The sequence below is a fragment of the Marmota monax genome, unplaced genomic scaffold, assembly GCF_021218885.2.
Source record: "Marmota monax isolate L192 unplaced genomic scaffold, Marmota_monax_Labrador192_F-V1.1 WCK01_AAM20220418_F8-fsc00266, whole genome shotgun sequence".
NCBI lineage: Eukaryota > Metazoa > Chordata > Mammalia > Rodentia > Sciuridae > Marmota > Marmota monax.
The window spans coordinates 636,775-660,484 of record NW_026694572.1 but is presented as its reverse complement, the minus strand read 5'-3'; the positions used below and the strand labels follow the sequence as shown (position 1 = coordinate 660,484).

Genomic DNA, 23,710 nt, shown 5'->3' with positions numbered 1-23,710 from the left:
AAAAAAAAAATAGGGAGTATGTGGGGCGGTGGGACACAGGAAAGTCAGAAGCATGTAGGAATGATGCATAGGTGGGTATACCGCGTTTATTTTAATACATCTCATTAGTTTGCATCTTGCTAGGAAAAATACCGTCGCTCTGTCCTGACAGTTACAGCAGCCTCGTGTGTTATCGGCGTAAATGTCATCCAAGAGATAATTAAAAAAAGGTTGGGGGGGAGGGGTGGGAAAGCTAGGCAAAGAGTAAAAAGGAAAGCTCCGTAACTTTACGGTGTAAAAAAAAAACCCATTAAGGCTCCCAGGAGGGTCCCACAGACTGGAGTGCTGCAGCGAGGGGGTGTCCACGTGGTGATCCAAGCCTGGCTTCTCCACACCAGGCTCCGACTCAGCAAAAGCACCGCGGCCCACACAGATCCACCCGCGAGCCCACTGCGCTTCACCGCGAGCCCACTGCACTTCACCCCGCGCGGGGCGGCCCTTCCGCCGAAGGCTTAGATGTTTTGGAGTCCCGTTTTTTGTTTTTGTTTTGTTTTTGTTTTTTGTCGTGTTTTGTGGTTTGTTTTTTTTCTCTCTCTCTCTGTCTCTCTCTCTCTCTCTCTCTGACAAGGAAGCTTACAGTTTCTCCGAGTGCTACAATACTTGCTTTGCTGTCACACTGAACAAATGTACACTGTCTCTTTGTTCTCCAGAGTGCTCTTGGACACAGTTTTTCACGGAGGAGAACAAAGACCGCACGCCGGCAATAAAGCACCGTACATAGTAGGTTCAGGAATGTAACACGCCATGTACATCCGTGTCCCAGGAGAGGGCTGCTGTTGATCCTCACCTCACATCTGCAAGGAAGAGGGGAGACAGAGGCTCAGAGGTTGGGCCACCAGGCACATATCACTGAAGCAGTTGAACCCAATCAAGGGCACCCTCGGTGTTAAGTCTGAGGATTTAAACTTGCCAGTGCAATCTGAAGAATCAAATTGGCCATCTTAACCATGGTGGCCATATCCTGAAAGAATTGGACTAGGCTCATAGCATCTCACAGAAGAACGTGTTTTTGAGAGCAAACTCCACGCTCCCATTGTACAGGTAGGGAAACTGAGGCCCGGATGGGTTCTTTGGACCTCCCCCCTGCCTTCCTTTCTTTCCAGCATAGGTCCTGGACATGACTTCTGGAGCTCTGGCAGCGATTTTGGGCCATGCAACTAGCTGAGGGTGGATGTCACCAGCCCCAGACAGAGAGATCCCTTGAGCCAGACTGATCTACATTGGGCTCTTTTGTTGTTGTTGTTATTACTTCCAATGCTGGCAATGGAACCAGGGCCTTATGTATGCTAAGCAGGCGCTCTATCTCAGCCACACCCCAAGCCCCAACCAACCTCACTTCTGCATCCTACATTCCAGCATGTGGTCCCCCTGTGGCTGGAGCCTGAGTGCTCCCTTTCACTGAAGGGGAATAAACCCCGGGGACAGGCAGGGAACCACCCCTTTGCCACACCCTGGGCTGTGGAGGCCCTGGCTGAGCATTGCTGGGCTGCTTCAGGGATGCCAAGTGGGTGCTTTCCTCCCACAGGGTCCTCACAAATGGCCCAACCCACAGGCCTCCAAAGCCCCTTGGACCGGCCGACTTCCCCAGCCACATGGCCCAACAGGAGCCAGGGCTCCCAGACACACTATCTCTGAGGAATCTCCTCTCAGTCTACAACAACTATTTGTCTTGGATGCCAGAGAGGCCCACGTGCCAGGAGGAAGGGCCAAGCCAGCCGGGCTCCAGGCTCCTGAGCCAGACAGGCCAACCAAGGTTGGGAAGGCCCAGAGCCGCCCTCTTCCTCTGGGAGGCAACAGCCCCGGTGGGGTTTCTGGGAGACTCTTCAGAGGGGCTGCTACCTTGGCCCTTCTTTCTCTCCCCCACCTGCCTTTTCTCTCCCAGCCTAGAGTATTAGTATGACTTTTGGAGCTTGAGCAGTCACTTTGGCCCATGAGGCAGCTCTGACACCTGGGACAGCCGCACCCGCCTGGCTCTTCCCATCTCTACCTGAGCATCAGAAACTTCCACCCTCGCTCCATCTCTGATGTTGCTGATGCCCAAGAGCCAACATCCCTGTACATTTATAAAGCACTTCCAGACCCACTGAGCCTTCGACAACCCAGAGCTGGAACCAGTTAGGCCTCAGTTTCCCCAGCTGCCAATGGAGGGGGCAGGAGGTGGTCCCACCACACTGCTCCAGCACCCCAAACCTTTCCACTCGTGTGTGATGCTCTGCAGCCCAATCAGGAAGAGCAGAGCAAAGCCAAGGAGGGGGAGAGCTGCGAGGAGCCCGCACCCAGCAGACACCCAAGCACACAGCCCAAGGCCTCGCACCCGCCCCAGGGAAGCTGATTCGCTGCAGTGATCTGTGGATTGGCCTCCCATCCCTGCAGCATCCCAGCGCCCGCTGGCGGGGCCTACCTGGCTGGCGCTCTAGGTGGGTTTTAACCTTTTTCTTTTCCGTTTTTTACCTGACTCCCTACGCCTTCCTGTTAATGAAAGGGCAGGGACCGTGAGCGGCCTCGGGAGGCTGTCCAGCAAAGCTGCAGCAATAAATACCTGAGGTGTTTATCTTTCTGAAAGAAGCTCGATCCGCCCTGGCATAGAGACACTTCCATGTCCCCTCCTTTGCACCTGGGGCTGGCCCAAGAGCAGGTCACAGCACCTCAATGCTACTGGGCACACTGCCCTGCAGGGTGGAGGCCAGGACCCCATCACAAGGCCACCACCATATCCAGTGCCCCCTCTTCTCATCAGTTCCTCCTGCCCACCCAAACAAGGGCTTGGCAGCCATGCCTCACCTGCCCATGCCCAGCACCCCGAGAACCCAGGGAAAGACCCCACCAGCCTCACTCGGGCTGAACCCTCCTCTCCAGCTAGCCCTGGGGCTCATCCTGTGCTCCCCAGAGAGCAGCTGCCACTTACCGGTCTCCTCTTCCCGGTGGTCTGGACTCAGGCTGGAGGGTGCGCACGCACACTCCAAGTGCTCCTCCAGCCTCACCTGGACCTCTTTCAACCGCGGCTTCTTCCTGACGTATTCCACCTTGGCCACCTGCCAAGACAGCAGAGCCACTGACACCTGGGGGCTTGGCCCTCCTCAGGCTGAAGACAGGGAACAGCCCAAACTTGACCTCCAACCTCCAACCTCCCCTCCCGGGGATCCTCCCTTGAGTTGGGAGGGCAGGGGTGCCAGGTGCAAACAAACTTGGTCCCATTTGTTTAAATTAACCCAAAGGTTCCCGTATGCCTGGGAGGTCTGAGGGCTGCACATGGCTCAGGTAGGCAGGGAAGGCATCTGCTTCCATGTTTACCTGCCCCAGGAATGTTTCCAAATGTGTGTTTTATGACTAGTGCGGAGAAAGAAGCCCTGGCTGGAGACAGAGCCCTGCCGCTGAGCTGGACTGGTGCTGGACCTGCTGTAGGGGAGTTTCTGGCCCCACCTGCCTATAGCCCTCTAAGAAGTTTTAACTGGACTCCAGGGGCCAGAAGATGACCGACCCTACGTGGTCCCAGCCACTATGGAGACCCACAGCCACTGACCAACTCCATACCAGGCCTGAGGCTCTCCTTGGGCTCAGAAAAGGCCTGTCCTGCCCGTCTCAAAAACATGGGGCAGAGACCCCGGGCTGCCACAGTGGCCACTCGAGGTGGATCCAGGAGGAGTGGGTACAAGGCCACGATTTCAAATGCAGATTGCTTAGAGGCCATTCTGACCTCAGCAGGAGCACCTCCACATCCAGCCCCCAGCTCCCTGGGCACAGAACAAGAAGGTGGACCTGCCCCACAGCCCACTCCACCCCCCCCCCCGAGTAGCTGCAGGAAAAAGCAGAGGGCCCCAGGCCCAACCTCTGAGTTTTCAAAAATGGGGGACCAGAAGCCAATCCCTAGCCCTGCGGGACAGGCGCTGCACCCTAGACCACACACACCGGATCACAGGAATACAGCTCTACTTTCATGTGCACCTGTATAACACACACACGTGCCCAACATGAGAAGCAAGTTCACGGCCATGCACACACGTCCATAATGCACACCCCCATTATGGGAAGCAAGTCCCCCCAGCAGCTCCTTTCACCCCAGGACAGATGAGGAGCTGTCTGCCCAGAGAAGCCGATCTCTCCTTGGTCAAGTGCAAAGACCAACACTCATTTAGCCCTCAGACCCTCCAAGGAGACAGGAGTATCATCTCCATGGCCAGAAAAGGAAACTGAGGTTTGTGGAAGCCAAGATGGTCCTAAAAGCAAGAGTGGCAATCTGACCCTAACCACTGGGCTGTCCTGCCTGCCACCTGGAGTACAGGCAGGTAAAGCCAACCCTGAGGTGCTGGGGACCAGGCTCTGCTGAACCCTGCCGTGGCTGCCACCTCGGCTGAGCTAATGATTAACCTGGAGTGCAAAGGGTGCCGGGTGCCTGGCGGGCGTATGGACTGGCGTGGGCTCTCAGGTGTGAACACAGGCTGCCAGGTATGAGCTCAGACTGCAGGGCGTGGCTGGGAGCCAGGGGTCAGCCCTGAAGGTTTCGCTACGTCAGGAGGTGGGAGAGATGCTGGCCGGGAGGAAGGCGCGTAGGCCGTGCCCGGGCTTCCCTGCCAGGGTGTTCCACCAGGTACCTGCGTGCAGCAGCCTCGGCCAACCTACTCCTGCCCTCTTTCCCCAGGTTCATGGCCCAGGAGGAGGAGCCTATTAGCTGTGCTGTGCCCTCAGACACGTTGGCCTCTCCTGTGAAATGGGGACATCAAGCACACCCACCAGGGAGCTGGGGAGGGATAAGGTGCCCAGGACTGGGACAGAGCCAGTGCCACACGTACAATGTCTCAACGTGAGGCCCCCCCTCCAAAACCAGCCCAGGCTCTGCTCAGAGAGGCCAGGCCTGGAGACCCCCAGGGGCTCCAGCAAGGCCCCCTCTCCAGTCCTCAAGCTCCACACAGCAGCTGTGGCCCCCAGCCAGCAGAGCAGTGTCTCAGAGACCTTCCCTTTGAGGATGGGACACTTCCCCTCCTCAGCAAGACTCTAGAACAGCAGAGGTTCATTCACCCTGCACCCAGCCATACCCCCACTGTCCAGGAATCAGATTCCAAGTCTGTCTCCATGCTAATTGCCTGGGGACTGGGTGGGGGCTCAGGGCCTGAGTGGGGCTCCCCAAAATGTTGTAGTCTCTATTTTCACAATCGGCTTTCGTGAATTGGCTTTTGCGTAATATATGCACAAAACTGAGCCCAGTAGCCTTCACCCTCCTAGGAGGATCTGTCTGGGTGGATGCTCTGCTCCCAGACACCCCTGGCCTCTGCAGTAGACGAGAGGAACAGGGCAGGGCTATTAGAGCCCTGGGGTCAGGCTCAGGCAAGGCACTTGTCTTGCTCTTGGCCTCAGCCCTCCGGGTGGCACAACCTTTTTGATCAACAGTAGATGCCCCAGCAGGGCAGACACTAGGGCCTGGGCTAGGCCAAGACCACCCACCAGGCCAACCCCCAACCCCCAAGCTGGTAGCAGGCTTGCTCTTCTCCAGAGACAGGTGGGTGCCGTGAGCAGGGTGGGGTCTCAGCAATGCCACCCTTGTGGTCCCAGAGGGACACAGATGGGGCCGCTCCAGTCTGGGGGTACGCTTTCTCTCCAGACAGCCCCATGTTTATCAGAGAAAAACAGACAGCGATTTATGATTGCACCTGCTCCTGGGTCTGCAAGAGTTCTGGCTGCTCCACCACCTCTGTCTGGCCAGGAAATGGCTACATTTTTCTCCCAAGAACACGTTACGAATATTAAATTCTCAAAAGCCTTCTTCACGAAAGCCAATTCTGAAAATAGAGACTACAACGTTCTGGGGATCCCTATTCAGGCTCCAAGGCCCCACCCAGTTCCCAGTTTGGGTCATTGTGCCCTCAGCACTCGGTCCCTCCCTCCCTCCCTTCCTCCTCTTTCTGAGACAAATGGGCTGCACTTTCTCACACCCAACATCCTAATTCCCATTCTTTCAAAGACATCCACTTATATCCACTCTAGTAAAGCCACCAAAATCCTCCGGTCACTGTCACCCTTCAGAGACCTCCCCTGAGGGATGGTCCTGACCATTCTAGAGCTTCGGGACAGAGCAGATACAAACTCCCATTTATTGAGCCCAGCCATGTGACCCTTACAGCAGGCATGAGCACCGTGTGGCCCATTTTACAGGAGGAAATGGTATAGACAAGCAGGCAGCCCCACTCAGGGTCCCCAGGCTTCAAATCCCAGGCCCTTCTGTTTTCTAGAGATGGAGATCTCTCCGAATCCAGGAGACCCCTGCTTAGCCAAACCCCCACTGAAGCCCTGCAGGAGTGAGCCATGGGTCTACAGGACCCGCAGGTGTCCTCCCCCAACCCAGGAGGGAGGCCAACACCAGACTTCAAACCGGTATGAACAGGAGCCCTGCTGGGCCTGCTCCTAAGGCCCAACCCAGCATCTCAAATGCAGTGACTCCAGACTTTGGGGCTCACAGCCTGACAGGCACCACTATCCACCATGCTGACACCCAGCCTTCTAGTGCCCCTGCCTCTCCCACACAGGGAAAGATGCTGAGACCCCTTCACCAGAGACCAAGGCTACTACTACCACCCCCCTCCCCCAGACCCTGCAGAGGACCCCAACAATGACTGAGGGACCCACTGGCAACTCCCCCAGAACACCATTCTGGCCTCCACCAGGGAGGGAGGCCCATCCTTGGTGCCTGGTGAGAAGACTCTTCCAGAAGCCTGAGGTCCTGCCCAGCAGAGCCACAGCCCAGCCCAGTGCTGCTGTGGAGATGAGCCAACTGAATCAATGAACCGATGCCCCAGCCCCTGCTCTTGAGGCTGCCTTAAAAGGCACCAACCCAAAGCTTTCCTGGGCAGCAAGAGCAGCCTCCATTTCTGGCAGGGCCAGAGTAGATGGCAGCTCAGAGCTGGTCCCCACTGCTAGGTAAAAACCATCACAAGCTACTCATTCTGGATTGGGACTTTGGGCCTCAGCTCTGTCCAGGCTAAACCACTGGGATAGCTCTTAGGCCAGGCATGTCCAGTAGCACCGACACCCACTTTTGCTCCCTTCGCCCAACCCCTATGATAGAGGTCTGGAGGAGATGCTGACAACGTGAAGCAGGTCAGAGAAGCATGGCTAGGACCCCTGGTGGCCTCTCCCCAGGGCTGATGGCCAATGATGGCCTAGCAATCCTTGCAGGTGCTAGGCCCACAGAGAGGCCTCCTCTCTACACGTCCCCACAAGAGATAGGAAATCCCATCCCAGGTGCCACGCTGAACTGGGGCAGTGGCCAACACACCTAGGTCCTTGAGCTTCCTCCTAGAAGTCACAGGAGACTGGCCATCCACCCCAGCCACACCACCAGACTCCCAGAGCCTGATTCACCAGCCCGGGTGCCCTTCCCAGACTTTCTGCCATCTACATGACAAGGGACTTGAAAATGTTCTTCCAAAGACCATAAAGACTGGAGTTCCAGGTGGACAGGGTTGCCATAGGCCTCCCCAGCTCCCCCTGAACCCAGTTGGCCCCTTGCCCACATACAAGTGCTTGGCTCCAAATAAGTCCATGTTCCAGGCCCATGTGCCTCTGTCCAGGTCAGGACAGGCCTCCTGCTTGGCTTCCACAATGGGCCTCCAGTTCCTGCTGACCTCCCTGCCTCTACAACAGCCCCCAGTGTCCGGGGCCAGATGTTCCCCTGAAGACTTATGGGTGAGCAGGGGGAGAACTTTCCCAGGAGGGAGGACCAGGCTCCGGCGGCAAGACTCTATCCCCTCAGGCTGGCCACCTTACTGGGCAGACAAGACCCACAGGGCCAAAAAGCATGACCCCTACATAGTGCACAGAAGGGGCCTTTCCCAGGGAGGGCATCTCTGAGGGCGCCAGGCCAAAAGACCTCGAACCTACCTGGCTCACTAGAGACCAGGGAGGGAGGCACCACTACCGTGCTGGGAAGGGACACTCTTTGTCCTCACCCCCAAAGAAACAAAGGTGGGAATGTGGGAAGTCCCAGAAGCTGGAGGCCATAGGAACAGCCCAGCCCCTCAGTGCCCAGTGCCCACATAAGACATCTCACCTGGATCTGACCTATGCCTGTGCCCAGGAGACAACAGGTATCCCAGCCTCTCAAGACTATGTGACCCCACCCCCCACCCCCGCTGCCATCCTGCCACCACCAACATACCACTGATAAGAACCCTGAGGCCCAAGGAAAGGGCCAGGGTCACACAAGGAGAGATGGCCTGGGCTCACGCTAAGGGAGAGATCCCTGGCCACTGAAGCCTGGAGAAGTGAGTCAGCCTCCAGTGTCTGACCTACAGACAGGAGAGTTCCCCAGACAAGCCCTGAGCCCAGGGAAACCCTTGGGCCCTTGAAGGGGAGTGCCAGTCTGGAATTTGCTCACTCAACTTCCAGGGCTCTGTGAGGACCAAGTCCTGGAGATCAAGATAAGTCTTAGCTAGCCGGCCCAGTGATGCACACCTGGAATCCCAGCAGCTCGGGAGGCTGAGGCAGGAGGATTGCAAGTTCAAAGCAGCCTCAGCAACTTAACAAGGCCCTAAGCAACTCAGCAAAACCCTGTCTCTAAGGCCTGGGGATGTGGCTCAAGCGGTAGCGCGCTCGCCTGGCATGCGTGTGACCCGGGTTCGATCCTCAGCACCACATACAAACAAAGATGTGTGTTCGCCGAAAACTAAAAAAAAATAAATATTAAAAAAAAATTCTCTCTCTCTTTCTCTCTTAAAAAAAGTCAAGTCTCAGCCAAAAGTCTAAGGTATCCCACCCTGCGTCTAAGACCTGGCAAGGGGTCCTTTAAGCAAACCATTAACCATTTCCCAGCATTCCCTCCAAGGACATGCACATGGTGGAATCTAAAATGGTTTTTTCCTAGAGTCAGGAGTGGATTCCAACCTTGCCCCAGAAATGAAACTTCAACCATACTTCCTGGCTAAGCCAAAGTGGCCTGCTCTGCTGGCAGGCCTGCCACACCCCCGGCTTGGATTTGCTTGTCCTGAGAGTCAGTCATACAGGACATAATGGTATCTCAACCAAGTGGAGCCAAACTCTAGGTTGCAGAGCCCTAGGAGTATCCAGCCCCCAGATGGGAATCCCAAGGACTCCAGCCTCAGCCAGCCTCCTAGGAGCCCAGAGACACCCAAAACACCTGCTTTCCAAAGTCCTTCTGAAGGCCATGCCCAGACCATGGCACAGGAAATCTCCACTCAACAGGGAGGCCATTCAGATGGACATGTGCGACCAGACCCAGTGCCCACATCCATAATTCAGGCTGAAAGCTACCAGCGCCAATCCAGCTGCCCAGAGGGACCTAAAGCAGCAAAATCTGCCCCAGGACTTCGAGGGTGAAAGAGAAACCATGACCATGCTGATTTCCCCAGGGCTGACTCAGGGGCCACCATATCTTGGGCCCTGCCTAGGAGACAGCTTTGTAGCCAGCTGTGTGCTGGTCCTTAGTGACCACAGGCTGGTGGCAACAATGCCAACCAGGTAACTAGGCCTTAATCCCCTTCCACCTGGCCTTACCTATGCTGCTCCTTATCCTCCACCACATAAGAGCACCTAGCAGCCGAGGATGTTGGTGCACACCTGTAAATCCAGAGGCTGGGGAGGCTGAGGCAGGAAGATCACAAGTTCAAAGCCAGCCTCAGCAACTTAGCAAGGCCCTAAGCAACTTAGTGAGACCTCTGTCTCAGAAATAAAAAGGGCCGGGGATGTGGCTCAGAGGTAAAGCCCCTCTGGGTTCAACAATCCCCAGTAAAGGAAAAAGAGCATCCAGCAGACCCTGTGCTGCGGTGGCTCACCTTGACGCTCCGGTGGTGGACCCGCGAGGGCTGGCACTTGACACTGCTCGTGTTGCAGCAGCCGGTGCAGCGCTTCACCTCCACGCACGGCGGCCAGATCAGGAAGTTGGCAGAGGTGGGGTCCACCTGGCTCCGAGGTATCTCGTAAATGACCGTCCTGGTCTTGCAGACTGCAGGAATGGCTTCCTCTGCAGAGGCAAACGCATGGTGACACAGGGGTCGCTTCCATTTCTGTTAGCACAGCACAGCTAAGTGTGCATGCCCTTCCTGACCCCACATCCCTGATGCCTCTCATGGGAGCTGGCACACTGGGTCCCCAGCAGCCACTCGGGAGCCAACGAAGAAGACAGGGCTACTGGCAAACACCCCCAAAGGAAGCCCTGGGCAGCCCCTGGCCACACTGGGCCTACCTCACACACAGCAGCCAAGGAGGAGGAGGGCAGGGGATCAGGCCCAGCAGCAAGCCCCATACCACCTAGGGCCTAACTCACAAAGGTCACCAAGAGGCCACCCCGATGCCCCCAAGGAGAAGGCTGTAGCCACTTGTTGCCCTGCTATCCTCAGTACAGCCACCACAGCCCTAAGGACCTCATCTGTCTACCAGGTGTGAGTTCCTCACAGGACTCTGGGGACATATCTTCCTCCCCAGATAACCCTTACTAGGCCACATCAGCCACCAGGCCTAGTCACTAGGTCATGAGCCAGCCCCAGGCCTGCCAGTGGGAGGCTCTGTCCCCTCAACATGCCTAGGGAACCCAGCCAGGAGCCAAGGGGCCTGGACAGGCTCCGGAGCCACCCACAGCCTGCTCCCTCTGCCCCCAGCAACATGGTGGGCCCATCTGGACCCCAGGTTAAAAGTTAAGGAAGCTGGAAGCAGCCAGGGGCAAGAGGCCCAGCCCAGCAAGCCAGCCAGGGGGAGGCTGGCACTCGTAGGGTGCGTGACCTGTGTGCACACCCTACAGTCCCCACACTCCAGGGCAAGCAGCCCCATCTTCTGCAGGCTCCCTCAGGAAACAGATATGCCTGAACTGAACTAACTGAAGGCTCTAACACAGGGCCAGGGGAGGCAGTCAGTTCCTCCACCTGCTTCCTGTCCACAGGGGGAGGAGACCCTGAGGGCCTCTTGACATAGCAGGTAGGAGGAGTAGGCATGAGAGTCCTCCAGGGAAGCCCCCAGGCCCTGGGCTGCACATGCTGATCTGGGCATTTAGGAGGAGTCACCCCACACTGCCCACAGTAAGCCCCCCAGCCCAGGACCCTCCAGGGAGGCCTTCCACCCACCCCCAACCTGGACTAGGAATCCTGAGCACTGGATGGAGGGACCTGGCTAGAGTCTGATCTGAAGGGTATAAAATGCATGCTGGCACCAGCAATGTCCCCTGCTCAGGGTACCTAGAAATCACCTACATAACACACCCAAAGGTGAAAGACAGAGGGGATCCACTTGCCCCAGAGTCACACAGCAATGAGCAGCCCTACAATAAGCGGCGGCACCCTCAGATAGAATGGGACTGAGTGGGTCACCCCCAACCCCGAGAGCACAGGCCAGCTATTCCCCAAAGGAGGCCTGCCTGGAGCCCCAGAGACAGAGATGAGTGGGGCAGGGCCCTAGGGAAGGTGTCTCCAGAGGCCCCAGGCCTGGCATACCCGGCTGCACCCGTCTTGTGGCTAGAGGCCCAGGGCCCTGGTGCTTCACACTAGGAACTGGAAATTAAGCTCAGCCACGTTTTCCAGCAAGGCCTCCACATAGACAGGCCCCAACAAGACAGGGCACTTAAAGAATTTATGATGGCTCTCCTCTCCTGGAAACTCTTGGCCGGGACTATGACTGCAGCACAAGGCGGGCAGGAGACACCGCATGGAGGTGGAGGAGGGCGGCCTCAGAGAGGGCAGGAGGCCAGAGCTGGAGGAGCAAGCCCAGCCTTTGTCTCATGGCCAGCTCCTCCCACCCGCGCAGCTCCTGAACCCACCGATGCTCCTTTTCCTCCGAATGGGCACAGGCCGCTTCTCGGGCGCATGCTTGGTGGCGTGGGCCCGGTGGGCTCTCAGGCTGGTTCCCAAGGCATCCTCGGCTCCTATGGGTAGAAAGAGAACATGGAGACCAACTGTCCACGCCTGTGTGGTCTGTCTGCCCGGGGGGCCTGAAATACAGGATCCCCAGTCAGCTCTCAGAGCCTCCTGGGGACAAAGGGCCAGAAAGCTCAGCCCAACCCTCTCCTAGCAAGACAGGTGGAGTCCCCTGAGCCCTCTACCTCCACTCAGGGCTTTTCAGATGGGCAGTGAATGAAACACAACCAGACCAACAATGTCCCATCAACACCGAGGTCCCCGAAACACAAGGGTCCCTGCTAGGCCCGTGGCAAAGCTGAGACCCTTTCAGGAAGGGGTTCCAGGGGGGTCTCCTCTATGGCACCTTCTCCAGTGAAGCCAAGCTGAGGGTTCAACCAGGTCAGAAAGTCCTTGAGGCCATCTATCCCAGAGCTAAGAGGCTGTACCACCCAGCGGGGTCCATCTCCTGGGCTCTACCACAGCCACAGTAATGCACTGAAAGTCGGGGCTACTGAGGCTCCTGCTGGATGAAGTGTCCTAACCTTGGAGGGGCATCAGAAGCAAGGCCAGACTGGGCTGTGAGCCAGCCCCTACTTGTTCCTGAAATAAGTCTGCGCTGAGGGCCAGAGGCCATGAGAAAACGGCAGGAGGGCAGCACGTAGGCTCGTGGAGTGTAACTAAGGAGTGGCCGAAGGCCTGAGGCAGGAGTCAGGGTGCCAGGCAGAGAAGGGAGGTGGTCTGCAGAAAGGGAAGTAGATCTCACCCACATGCCTGCAGCCATGTCTAGGCAGTGGGGACCCAGATGGCTCCAGTTACAGAGCAACAGCCCAGCACTAAGACCACACCAAGAACCCCAGCCCCACACAGTGCAGAGGGAGGAGGGCCACAGAGATATAGCCCTGAGTCTCAGGCTCTCCGATTTCTGGGACTGAAGAAGGATACAGCCCTACTACCTGTTATATGGACGGACGAGTCCAACACCACCCATACCTAGCTATCGTCAGTCCTACCTGGCCCCCCAGCCTGGGCCCTCCAGATGTAGCAGGAAGTCCCAGGACATGTGCCCAATAGCCAGAACTCTCCAAGATTTGCTGGATCCTATCCTGCAGCCTCCTCTCCTCTCCAGCTCAAAGGACCTCCCATCTCCTAGCCCAGGTAGGAGCCCACCCCAGTGTCTGATGTGCAGCCCAAGGTTGCCAACCCACCCAAGCATCCACAGCCATCTGCAGAAACCCTGGCCTCCTCCACTTCTCTGAGATATACGGAACCTGCATGATTAAAATGAGAACTAAAACCCTTGCATAAGGTATGAAAGTCCAAGATGAAGGTCGGGCCGAGCCCAACTTTTGACTTCAAAAATGACTGAATGTTCCAATGTCACTGAATTTTTTTTTTTTGGGGGGGGAGACCCAAAATAAGATCAGAACACAACTACTCATGCAATAAGAATTTCCCATCAACCAATTGTCACAAGGAGCATTTTTTCATGGAAAAGTGACATTGTGAGTCATGTCCTGGTGGTACCCATCTTGCCATGGCCAAACCAACAAGGTCCACTCTCAGCTTCTGGAGACTCAGCAAGGGCACCTTCTGACCCCTTCTACCATCAGGCTGGCTCAATTGCTTCCCTGAGTCTTAACCTTTACAGGTATGAAGTAAAGGCTCCATCAGCCTTTCACGCCCAAGGAAACCTAGGCCCAAAGAAACGGAACAAGACAAGGACAGATGGCTCATGAAAGGACCCTCAGGACCAGTATCCAGTGGTTCAGACTCCCACCCCAGGCCCCTTGGCCCAATTTAATGCACTGAGAGAATTTTGGTCCTCAAAGCTCAGCAACGCTGACACTTTATCTCCTTAGAGACAAGACACTGCGAGCAGCTCTTACTCAGACAAGCCTGCCCTCTGTTCCCGGATCAAGATGGGTGGTCACAAGCCAAAAGCAGACCCTTGTTCTGGGGGACACAGCCAGTCTGATGTATGATGGCTGATTTATGCTCTGGCAGTAATTTAAATGAGACCCCTGATAGCGCTGCGTGAATCATCCCCTGAAACCACTCTCAGGACAGTTCACCAAGCAGTTTCCCTTTGGTCTTCGATGCAAGTGTCCACAAGATGACACATGGCAATTCACAAGACAGAAGACTCCTCATGCTCTGCCCCAGTCAGGTCTTAATGGCCAGGATAGGGATATTTGTGTATCAGTTACTCAATGACCCACTGGACATCCAGCTAGACCACTCTGGAGAACATCTATCTTGCCACACAGTCCCCAAACTCCATGACTGCTGGTCACTGAAAGACACAGGCAAATCCCCCCATACTGTACACTATGCAAATCCCCCCCCATCCTGTACACTATGGAACACTCCCAGCTCGGTGACATTCTGGGCCAGGAACCCCACAGCCTCTGGAGGTCTGAACACACCAGGGAGGAGCTATCAGGTTGAACACAGTTTTCTCATCTATAAAATGGGGAACAGCTGGCTTACTGGATATATGATTAGCATTGCAGCTCTGTGGGGTTTGCCCTTAGAATTCCTGATCTGGGGGCCTCTGGGCTGGAGCCTCTTTTGGAGAATACAAAAAGGACTGTCTATCACAAAGCTCCACCCAAAAAACTCAAGGTGGAACCTGAGACACCCAAAGCCTCTTACTCTCTCCCTATACTATAGACTTGCCCTGGAGAAACCTATCAGCAAGAGTCCTCCTAAGGACTACCCTCCGGGGAGCCCCACAGTGGGTTAGTCAAACTGAGCTTCTCCCAGCCGTTGACCTTTCCTCATTCACCCCAGGCTTCTAAATGGCTCTTGCCAGACCAGGGTACCCCCAACAGGCCAGATGTACCTCTGAGTAGACTTAAGGGGGAGGCCAGGGCCCAGAAACGTGGCCACCAGGGCGGTCTACAAATCCCCTCAGTCAGGAAGGTGGAGGGGTGGGGGCAGGGAGAACCCAACACAAGTTCAGGAGCCAACAGGCCATTCCTGTCCTCTGCTCAGGGACTCTTCTGCTTCCACACCTGGGGGAGGGGAGGTGAACCAGGGAGAGGAGAGAGATACTTTGGGATTTTTGTCACAAAGGGTCCTCACCCCAGGCCAAGAATAAGGAGCAAGATGGGCTCCAGAGAGTTCCCCAGGCACTCAGAGAATCCTATGCAGACCCAAATGTCTGACAGGTGGACAGGAGCACTAGGACCCATCCCTGCATTCCCCAGGACAGAAGGGACAGGCAGTTCCCCTCACAGGACATTTTTATAGGGGCAATTTGAAAACAGCCTGAGGACTATCAGTGCACTCTGGCTTTTCCCTTTGGATTCTCCAAAAAAGGCTCCAGCCCAGAAGCCCCCAGGTCAGGAATTCCATGGGCAAACCCCACAGAGCTGCAATGCTAAAAGCGTTAATGGGTGGGGGTGGGGTGGGGAAGGCGGGGCTCCAGAGACCAGAATAAGAATGGTCCCAGCAGAAAGTGAATGGCCCATTTCCATGCCGCATCCCAAAAGACTAACCTACAGGAGGTCCAGCCCAACAAGGTCTCACCCCCACAAGCCAGGAAAGCAAAGCCCTGGAACCCTCAAAGAAAGGCAGTCTCCAAATCCACCAGGGACCAGTGAAATGCCAAGCGAGTGTTTCCCCAGTTTCCCAAACCAAACCCTTCGCCCCCAGGCTTGCACATCAAGGGACTGGGTCAAAATCCCCTGGCCCAACTCTGATCTCCAAGTGAAATCCTACCCCACTCCTGATAAGGATCAGGAGAAGGATTTCCTGGGTCAAGAAACTACAGAAACCAGCCGCCTTGTTAGAAAATGGTTTTGGCATGGAATGAAAACAGTTTGGGCCTCTCCACCATCATAATTAGGTACAAATTTCCAAATGACTAGACCATGTGATTCTACTTAATTCCCCCACCACCCCCCTTTCCAGAGTAGTTGCAGTGAGAGAAAAATCTTCATTTCACTTAAAATTCTTCACTTTGGCTGCCTTTCATTCCTCTTCTTGACAAGTTCATCTCAGGCCTTTTAAAAAAGCCAGTCAGTACATTTTCCCACTTGAGTACCTCCCTAGTTAACTCAGGATGGAGTTCCAAAGTGTTAATTTTGAAAATGGCGCCACAAACGATCTAGAGGAAACCTGGTCCTCCAGCACCGGCTCTGTAGTTCTCGAGAGCACAGCCCCCAGCACCACCACTGCCCCCACTGCAGAGACCCCTTTAACTCCTGCAACCTTGGATCTAGCCCACAGCGCAACCAGAGCTTCAAAACTCTTCAAGTAAACTGTTTTCTGAAGTGGCTGAGCTCCAGACTCCTAGAGTGAGTCCCCAAAATAGCCCCAAGCACATGTGTCCTAGGCGTGCCTTTTTATTGGGTCGTGAATAGAGAAAGACACGGGCCTCCGGCAGCCACACAGAGGCCCAGCCCCGAAGCAAGCGCAGCACCCGCACGCAGTGCTTACTAAAGGGCCCTGGCCCCACCGGCTGCGCGCCCCTCAGGGTTTAGCCAGGTGGGCGGCGGGCCAGGCGGACCGACCAGGGCTTTGCCCACCCCGAATAATCCCGCGCTCCGCAGCCCGCACACCTGGCGGCCGAGCCGGGCGCCCTCTCCGCTGCTGCGGCTGAACTTCTCATGACACGCGGCGTTTTCCTTAACTGCGAAAACAATCCCCCCGTGAGCCAGCAGCCCTCGGCCGCCGCTGGGAGAGAAAGTGGCGACTGGAGGAGAAACGCCTGACTCATGCGCCTGGGCGTTTATGGCAGGGGAATGGATTCTGACCTTTCGGTGCGCTCCTGAGCTGCGCCCGGCCCGGGCCGCGCGGGGGGCGGCTCCGCGCAGACTCCCCGCCCGCCACCCGCGCCCTCCCCGCGCCAAGGGCAGGGGCGCGATTTACCTACGGAGTCTATCTCCAGGAGTCGCTGGAGGTCGCGGATGCTGTGGATCTCACTACGGGCCAGCCGCTCGATCAGCTCGCGGGGGATCTCAGCTTCCTGCAAGCAGACCACACGGTCAGCGCCTGCGGCGCGCGTCCAGCAGCCCAGGGCCTCCTGCCAGGCCCGAGGGGGCTGCACCACCGCAGCCCACACGGACCCCGGCAGGGCGGTGGAGTCCGAGACGAGGGTGGAGTGGCTGAGTCCCCAAGTTCTCCGCCCCCATCCCTGTCTGCCCTTTTCAAAAAGAGACCCCACTACCGCCTTTACTGCTGGAACAAAAGCCCCCACACTCCAGCCCTCGCCTGGGGTGTCAGTTACAGGTCTGGGGGAGGTGAGGGGGCCGCGGAGTTTCTGGTTTAATAGTGAAATCCACATCTAGATAAAGAGAGTCGAAATGCGTCACGGATCGACGACGAAAGTCGCGGCAGCTCTAACACTTTAATCTAGCCAGGGGCTTAAATTTCACGCCCTGGAATCCCGGGCCGAGCTCTTGGAGAAGAGGGTCTCCCCTCACCACACACGCACGCGCGCGCGCGCTCGCCCCACCCGACTCCGGCCCAGCCGCGGCCCTAGCGCCGACTAGGACGCCCAAATCCAGCGGCGGCGGGAGAGGCTGCAGGGAAAGCGAGGGTTAAATATCCACCTCTGGCTCTCGGGTCCCTTCCCAGCCCACCCCCACCACTGAGCCTCCCCCACTCTCCCTCCCGGTGTTTAAAGGGAGTCGGGGGTCGCTGGGGGGCTCAAGCACTAAGTTCCCACGACAGAGGCTGTGGAAAGTCATTCATCACGGCAAAGCTCCTGGGGACTCAGGGGCGGGGGGTGGGGGGACGCCAGCGGTGGGAGGGCGCGGGCGCCTGGCCCGGCCCCAGCTGCTTCGCTCAGCCACCTGTAAGCAGGGCCCCAGGCGGGCCGGACTGCACGGGCCCTGCGCCCCGCCGGGCTTGGGAATCAAACCCGGGGCTGCGACTCGGCGATGCCCACCCTGCCCAGCTTGGGGCTTCCGCCGCAGCTGCCTCTACCTGTTTACTAGCCGCCCAGCTTCTCTCCCTGGGCTCCACCAGCTCACACACACCCCCTTCTTTGCTGCCCGCACCCCGTTATTGCATTGCCCGCCACGACCCAGCTACCCCTCCCCGAAGACGCGCCCGCGCCCCCGGAACTTTCTCCCCACTCTGCACCTCGTAGCTCCGCCGTCCCTTCGAGGCAGAGCGACGCAACACGCTGTAGACTCACTAGACACACTTGGGCATGGCAGAAAATAGAACCCAGCTGAGAAAATTTTAAAATTGACCAGTCTAGTAGAAATCAAAATGCTTTCTGCAGAGTCTGGGGCGCCCGGGCCCGCGGGGGGCGTGCGCCGGGGGAACGAAAGAGGGGACAGGGCGCGGGGGTGGCACCCACCTCGGCCAGGGCATGGGCGAGGTATCCGCAGCCGAGGAGCAGCAGGCAAGCCCAGGTCCTCATCGCGTCCCGAGGCGCTGGCGGCTCGGCGGGGAGGCGAGGCCGCAGGGCGGGCGCTCCAGCCGGGCTCCTGTGGCGGCGAAATTCAGTACCATCCCTCAGGGAACGCGGCCCGGAGGAGGGTGGCGCGGAGAGCAAGGAGCAGGCGGAGCGCGCTCGGCGCGAGCAGTGAGTGCGGCGCCAGCAAGGAGGAGGAGGAACAGGGAGAGCGCGCTTGCAGCGCCGGGAACCTCCTGGGCCGCCGAGTAGGGGGTGGGGACGGAAGGGGCGGAGGGCGGGGGCTGGGCTTCTTCCTTGGTGCGTTCCCGGTGCTGGCCGCCGCCGCGCTCGCTCCCCGGCGCTGGCTTTAGGAGCAACCCGGCCGGTAATTCCGCATATTTGCGGGCATCGACCCCGAGAGGGACCCCGGAGCGAAGCTGGGGCCGCTGCCGCACCACCGATCACCTGTCTGGACGCCCGGCCGGGCCCCAGCTGCCGGCTAGCGCTCTCCCTGCGGGCTGCAGGAAGCTCTGCGTGCCTACCGCCGGCCCGCGCTCGCCTCTGGCCTCCTCTTGCCGCCGCCGCCCGGCCGGGCACAGCGCGGCCCAGTACGGCGCGGCCCGGAGGCCTGCGTGCGCCCCGCCGCGGCGCGCCCTCGGCTACGGCGCTGCGCTCCGCCCTCCGCCGGCCGAGAACGGGCAGCGCCCGCGGCCGCGCCGCCTGGCAGCCGCCGACCGCCCGGGGCCTCGCTGCGCCGCCCGCGCGGGCCTGAGGGCGGGCGCAGGGCCGAGCCGGCGCCGCCGCCGCCGCCGCCGCAGCAGCAGCAGCCGCAGGGAGAGGAGGAGGAGGAGGGCGGCGCAGGCAGGTCCGGCTCGCCGGAGTTCTGCGGGCTCTGCAGGGCGCGCGTGTGGAGCCGGCCGCCGGCGGGGAGGGGGTTATAGCGCCGCCGCCGCGCCCCTCCCCCGCCCCCGCCCCCCGCCTCCCGCGGATTCCGGGCCCCAGACCCGCACCTCGGAAGCGTGCGGGGGGTCTTGCGGACCCGGCAGGGCCAGGCCGCCACCGCCACTGCAGTGAGCACACTCGCGTTCACGCAGGCAGCCAAATCCATCAAAGCCCGGCGCCCGGCTCCGAGCACAGGCGGCAGGGTTCCCCGCGCGCCCCTCCCTCGAGCTTGCCCACCCTCCAGTGCCAGCTGCAATCCTGCGGCACCGGGCGGGGAGGGGAGGAGGCCGCCGCAGAAGCGCTGCCGCCGCCGGCTCGCCTCTCCCGGGCCCCAGCAGCAGCAGAGGGCAGCGCCCAGAGCTGCTGCGCCAAAAAGGGCACGAGAGCCGGCCCGGCCCCCGCCCGGGCGCTCGGCCGCTTTCCACCGTCTGGATCCAGGGCCCCTGCCTTCCCCCTCTCCATAAAAGGAGGGGGAGTGAGTCTCTAGGGAGAGGTGGGGCTGGCTTAAGGGCGCGTCTGGGGCACTCACCTGGCGGCTGCCACGCGCCCCCGCCCAGGATCCGAAGCCTGGGCACCTGAAAAAGGAACCTCCACCCACATTTCGAGGTGGGAACGAACCCTGGTCAGGGAGGGGACTGCAGCCTGCCTCATCTCTCTCTTGTGAACCCTGCACCCCCCGAGTCCCCACTCCCTCGCGGAAGGCTGGGCTGCACCCTGAGCTGGGAACGGAGAGGTGGAAAGAAGAGAAAGGAGACGCTCCTGAGGAGCTCCTGGGTTCTGCGTCGGGAGCCGCGGGGCTCACAGAGCGCCACCTCCGGCCACGGCTCAGCACAGGGCGCAACGCGGGGGAGCGACGCGCGCAGACTAGGTCTGAGCAGGGCTGAGCCGCTCCCCCGGGGCCAAAAAGCGGGTGTGCCCAGGCGCGGTGGATATCGCCAGTCTAGACCAAGTGGGGTTGGACCCGAACGGTAGCACCAGATGCCTGCCAGTGTCCCTCCCTCGAGGGGGCGTACTTCCCAGGTACCGGGTTTGGGGGTGGCTACTCTTGGGGACCCCAAAAGTAGACGACTTAAGCTGGAGAGTAGGAGACGCCCGGTGGGTGAGGGGCAGCCGAGGAGAATTCTGCCGGCCCCAGCCATCACCCCCTTCCTGTAGATAAACCGTACCTCCTGCGCGTAGTCCTCCCTCTGGACCCGCAGGAAAGGCGCGCAGCCCCGAGTGCGGCTCCCGCATTTCGGAGTCTGAGTCGAGAGGGGCTTTGGTGACGCTCGCTTTCCCCCAAATACCTGAAGGGCGGGGGCTCTCCCGGCACTTCTGCGGCGTCTAAATAGCGCTCTCTCGGGTCTCCACCATCCCGCAGCCCTCCACCCTCGCCGCGACCCCGCCGGGTGGTCAGAAAGGCAGAACAAGAGAAAACTTGGACACGTTGAGAAGCACCTGAAAACCAGGCCTGATCCATCCAGATGGAACCTTCTGCGACTTTGGAGAGGCAACCCACTGGATGGTTTCTGGAAGGCGACCGAAAGCGCACTGCCTGGACCCAGGTGGAGCCCTCACCTTCTTATCCTGAGAGCTGTGCTCATCATGTCTCGCTGAGCCCCGGGCTCCTCGAGAGCAGAGGGGACCCCAGGACACCTCGTGGGGGTTCGAGGACCCGATGTGACAGTGGGTGTGGGAATCCAGGAGGAAGGTCGCGTTGCATTTCGGATGGGGTGCCGCACCCTCCGGACCCCAACCCCCTCACGGAGGCCGCTGGTTCCCAGGAATCGTTCTTGGACGGGCGCTTCCCTGTGCTCCCTTATCCGCCCTGCGCTTCACGGACACCCAGCTGGAGACAAGGGCGGAGCAGGGGGCTATCTGGGGACGCGGAAGGGGGCGCCCTGGGCGGCAGTCTGAGTGTATAGGGGCCAGGGTGCACCACTCCGACGCAGGAGCCGCGGGGCGCATGGCGCAGGCTTCTCTCTAATCGCTGGCCGCTATTAAAAATAAAACTGCGACCCGTCGTCATAGCGACCACAACAACAGTGGCCGCCGCGCGGTGGCTAGAACTCGTATGGCCAGGCTACAGCGGCCTGGGGGACGCAGGCACAGCGCCCTGAACTCCCAAGGTACCGTGGTGCGAGACTAGGACCCCCTTCCCCGCCCCATTCCCCTCCTCCAGATCCTCGGAAGATAGGAAAAAGCCGAACCCTAGACGCCCAGGTTTCTGAAACCTGGAGATGAAGGCACCGCAGGACGTAACCGAGAGATGGTGGCCTTGGGCGTGAACCAGGCCGGGGGTGGGGGGGGCTCCTTCCCCCCCGCCCAGTCTTCCTCCCCTGACTCCCGCTCATTGGAACTCCAATGTGCCCTTTTCAGGCCCTGGAGAAGGGAGCTGAGTGGGTAGGTGGGTTCCGGATCTCCGCCGCCAGAGGAGACGGTGCAACCGCAGCCAGGCCGGCGGGGTTTTGCGCGCGGGGGCCGCAGCACCTGTCCCGCCAGCACTGTTGGTGGGAGTGGTCACATGCTTTCTCCTGGCTGGGAATCGAGTTTCACTTCCAGCCGCTATTAGGCGGTTCACACGGTTCACTGCAAACATTTGATAATGAGGCTAAATATACTTTAGAGTTGGAGGAGGCGTGGGCGGCCGCTGCCCAAGCGCGTGGGTGCGGCGCTGCAGGCTCTGCGGGGCATCCCCGCCCAGGCTCGGGAGACACAGGCGCCAAACCGAGGTGCAGTGCGGGACTCCTGAGCAAGACGCGTCTCCACACCGCCCCCAAGACAACTTGACCCCGGCTGCAGGCACGCTTGCAGGAGGCTCTTCGCGCTACTGTCTAGGGCAGAAGTAGAAGCGGACGCAGCGGGGAGCTCCGGAGGACGGGGAGGAGGTGTGAGTGAGAAGAGAAGGTGCACCTGGTGGCCCGGGATGTCCGGTCGCCCCCGAGTTGGTGCTTCCGGCCTATCTCGGGCGTCCCTGGCGCGCCCCGACGTGCCCGTGGGCCCATAATTAAGGTGTCAGGTGCTCCAAGTAGGCCGAGTGGGGGCGCAACCAGGGTGACCGGCCGGCGTCTGCCCCTTGCTGTGTTCCCTCCCAACACAATCCAAGACCAAAGGCACTCAAGGAAGGGCTGGCAGAGCCTTGGCCATTCCTCGGGTAGGAATCGTTCTTGGACGGGCTCTTCCCTGTGCTCCCTGACGGGGTGGGGGCACGAAAACCAACCTTTATTAAGAAACAGGCAGAGGCCAGTGCTGTGTGCAGGTGTAGTCTCATTTTACCTTAAAGCCCGCCTCACACCATCCTCACTGCTTGGCCACTGTCCTTCCAGGCTTGGCACCAATAGACATTCAATTATTGCCGTCATTATTGTCATTTATTAGTAGTGATGACTAACAATTACTGAGGGCTTGGACTGTGCCAGGCTGGTGCCAAGCCCTTTCGCCATATAATTTCATTGCACACCCAAGTGGCAACCCCCAGGCTTTCATCCCTTCCCATTTTGCAGGTGAGAAAGTGAGGCATTTGCAAGCAGTGAGGCTCCCCCGGTTCCTAGGCTCCTCCGTGAATACACAACCTGAATTACCTGGTATCACTTAGGGTTCACAGGCAGGAAGTGAAGGTTGATGTGGCCAACCAGCAATGCAGGACTGGAGTTCACACCTACTAGGGCCCCAGTCCCAAGGGGCAAGATCCTGCTCTGCCCTTGACCTTGCCTCCTTGGTGTGAATTGTCCCTAGCCTGTCCTCAGCTCGGTTCCTCATCTGGAAAAAAGGGAGGTGGACAGTTGTCCCCCTACACCATGATGTCCCCAGTAGGTCAGCTCCCTGCAGTCCCATAGAGGCCCCAGCACATACCTACAAGCCACAGGGCCCTGACTGTGTGTGTGTGTGGAGGGGGGGGGAATTGGAGTGCAGAATCCAGGCCTATGCTCCTGTGTCAGCAAAGGTCTCAGAAAAACTGGCAGTGGTGTGACACCAAGTCCCCATTTATCTCTGGGCAAAGTTTCTCGGTTCTGGCAATTAAGCCAGAAGCAGCTTCAACCACCGTGGGCTCACTCCTTGAAGATCAAACATGCCGGGTGCAGGCGCTAATTAAGTCATTACCTTAAGCCCTGAGGCTAAGGATCAGGCCTTTCCAGTTCAGGCTCCCCAGAGAGACAGAGATAAGCCTCTCCAGAGTGGGAAGGCACCTCAGTGTCTCCGCGCCCTTCTTAACTCCCTAGTAAGTATTTTTATTTTCTCTTTTAAATACACCAACAGAAATGAAATTTACTGTAGCACACAATCATTTGGGGAATGAAGACCTCTATTAGGAGACATTTCGTAGGTTGAGTGGGGGGGGGGGGGCGAGTCCAGAGTCTAGGTCACATCCAGGACAGGAGCATCCGCCAGGTGTGGCCCCAGAGCATTTAAATGCAGCTGGCCAGAATTCTGTTGAAAGTGCAAAACACACACCGGCTTTAGGAGACTCCATGCAAAGGTCGAGATGTGAAATTTTATTTTAATTACAGTTTGAAAATAATATTTTGGATATACGAAGTTAAATAAACAACATGATTCCAGTTCA

General features: G+C 58.6%; 1 protein-coding gene and 1 long non-coding RNA gene across 2 annotated transcripts; one reads left to right on the top strand and one right to left on the bottom strand.

The window, feature by feature from the left end:
• Nucleotides 1-61: 61 nt before the first annotated feature.
• Pdgfa (platelet derived growth factor subunit A) lies at nt 62-19,767 on the bottom strand. Its single transcript, XM_046421027.1, is given in 8 exon segments — nt 62-833; nt 2,945-3,071; nt 9,819-10,006; nt 11,789-11,893; nt 16,746-16,842; nt 18,187-18,316; nt 19,236-19,743; nt 19,746-19,767. Coding segments are annotated over 8 exon segments (1,188 nt in total). The 3' UTR covers nt 62-822.
• LOC124076931 (uncharacterized) lies at nt 19,203-23,710 on the top strand. Its single transcript, XR_006846492.2, has 2 exons — nt 19,203-20,187; nt 20,528-23,710. It is a non-coding gene; the product is annotated as an uncharacterized LOC124076931 (long non-coding RNA).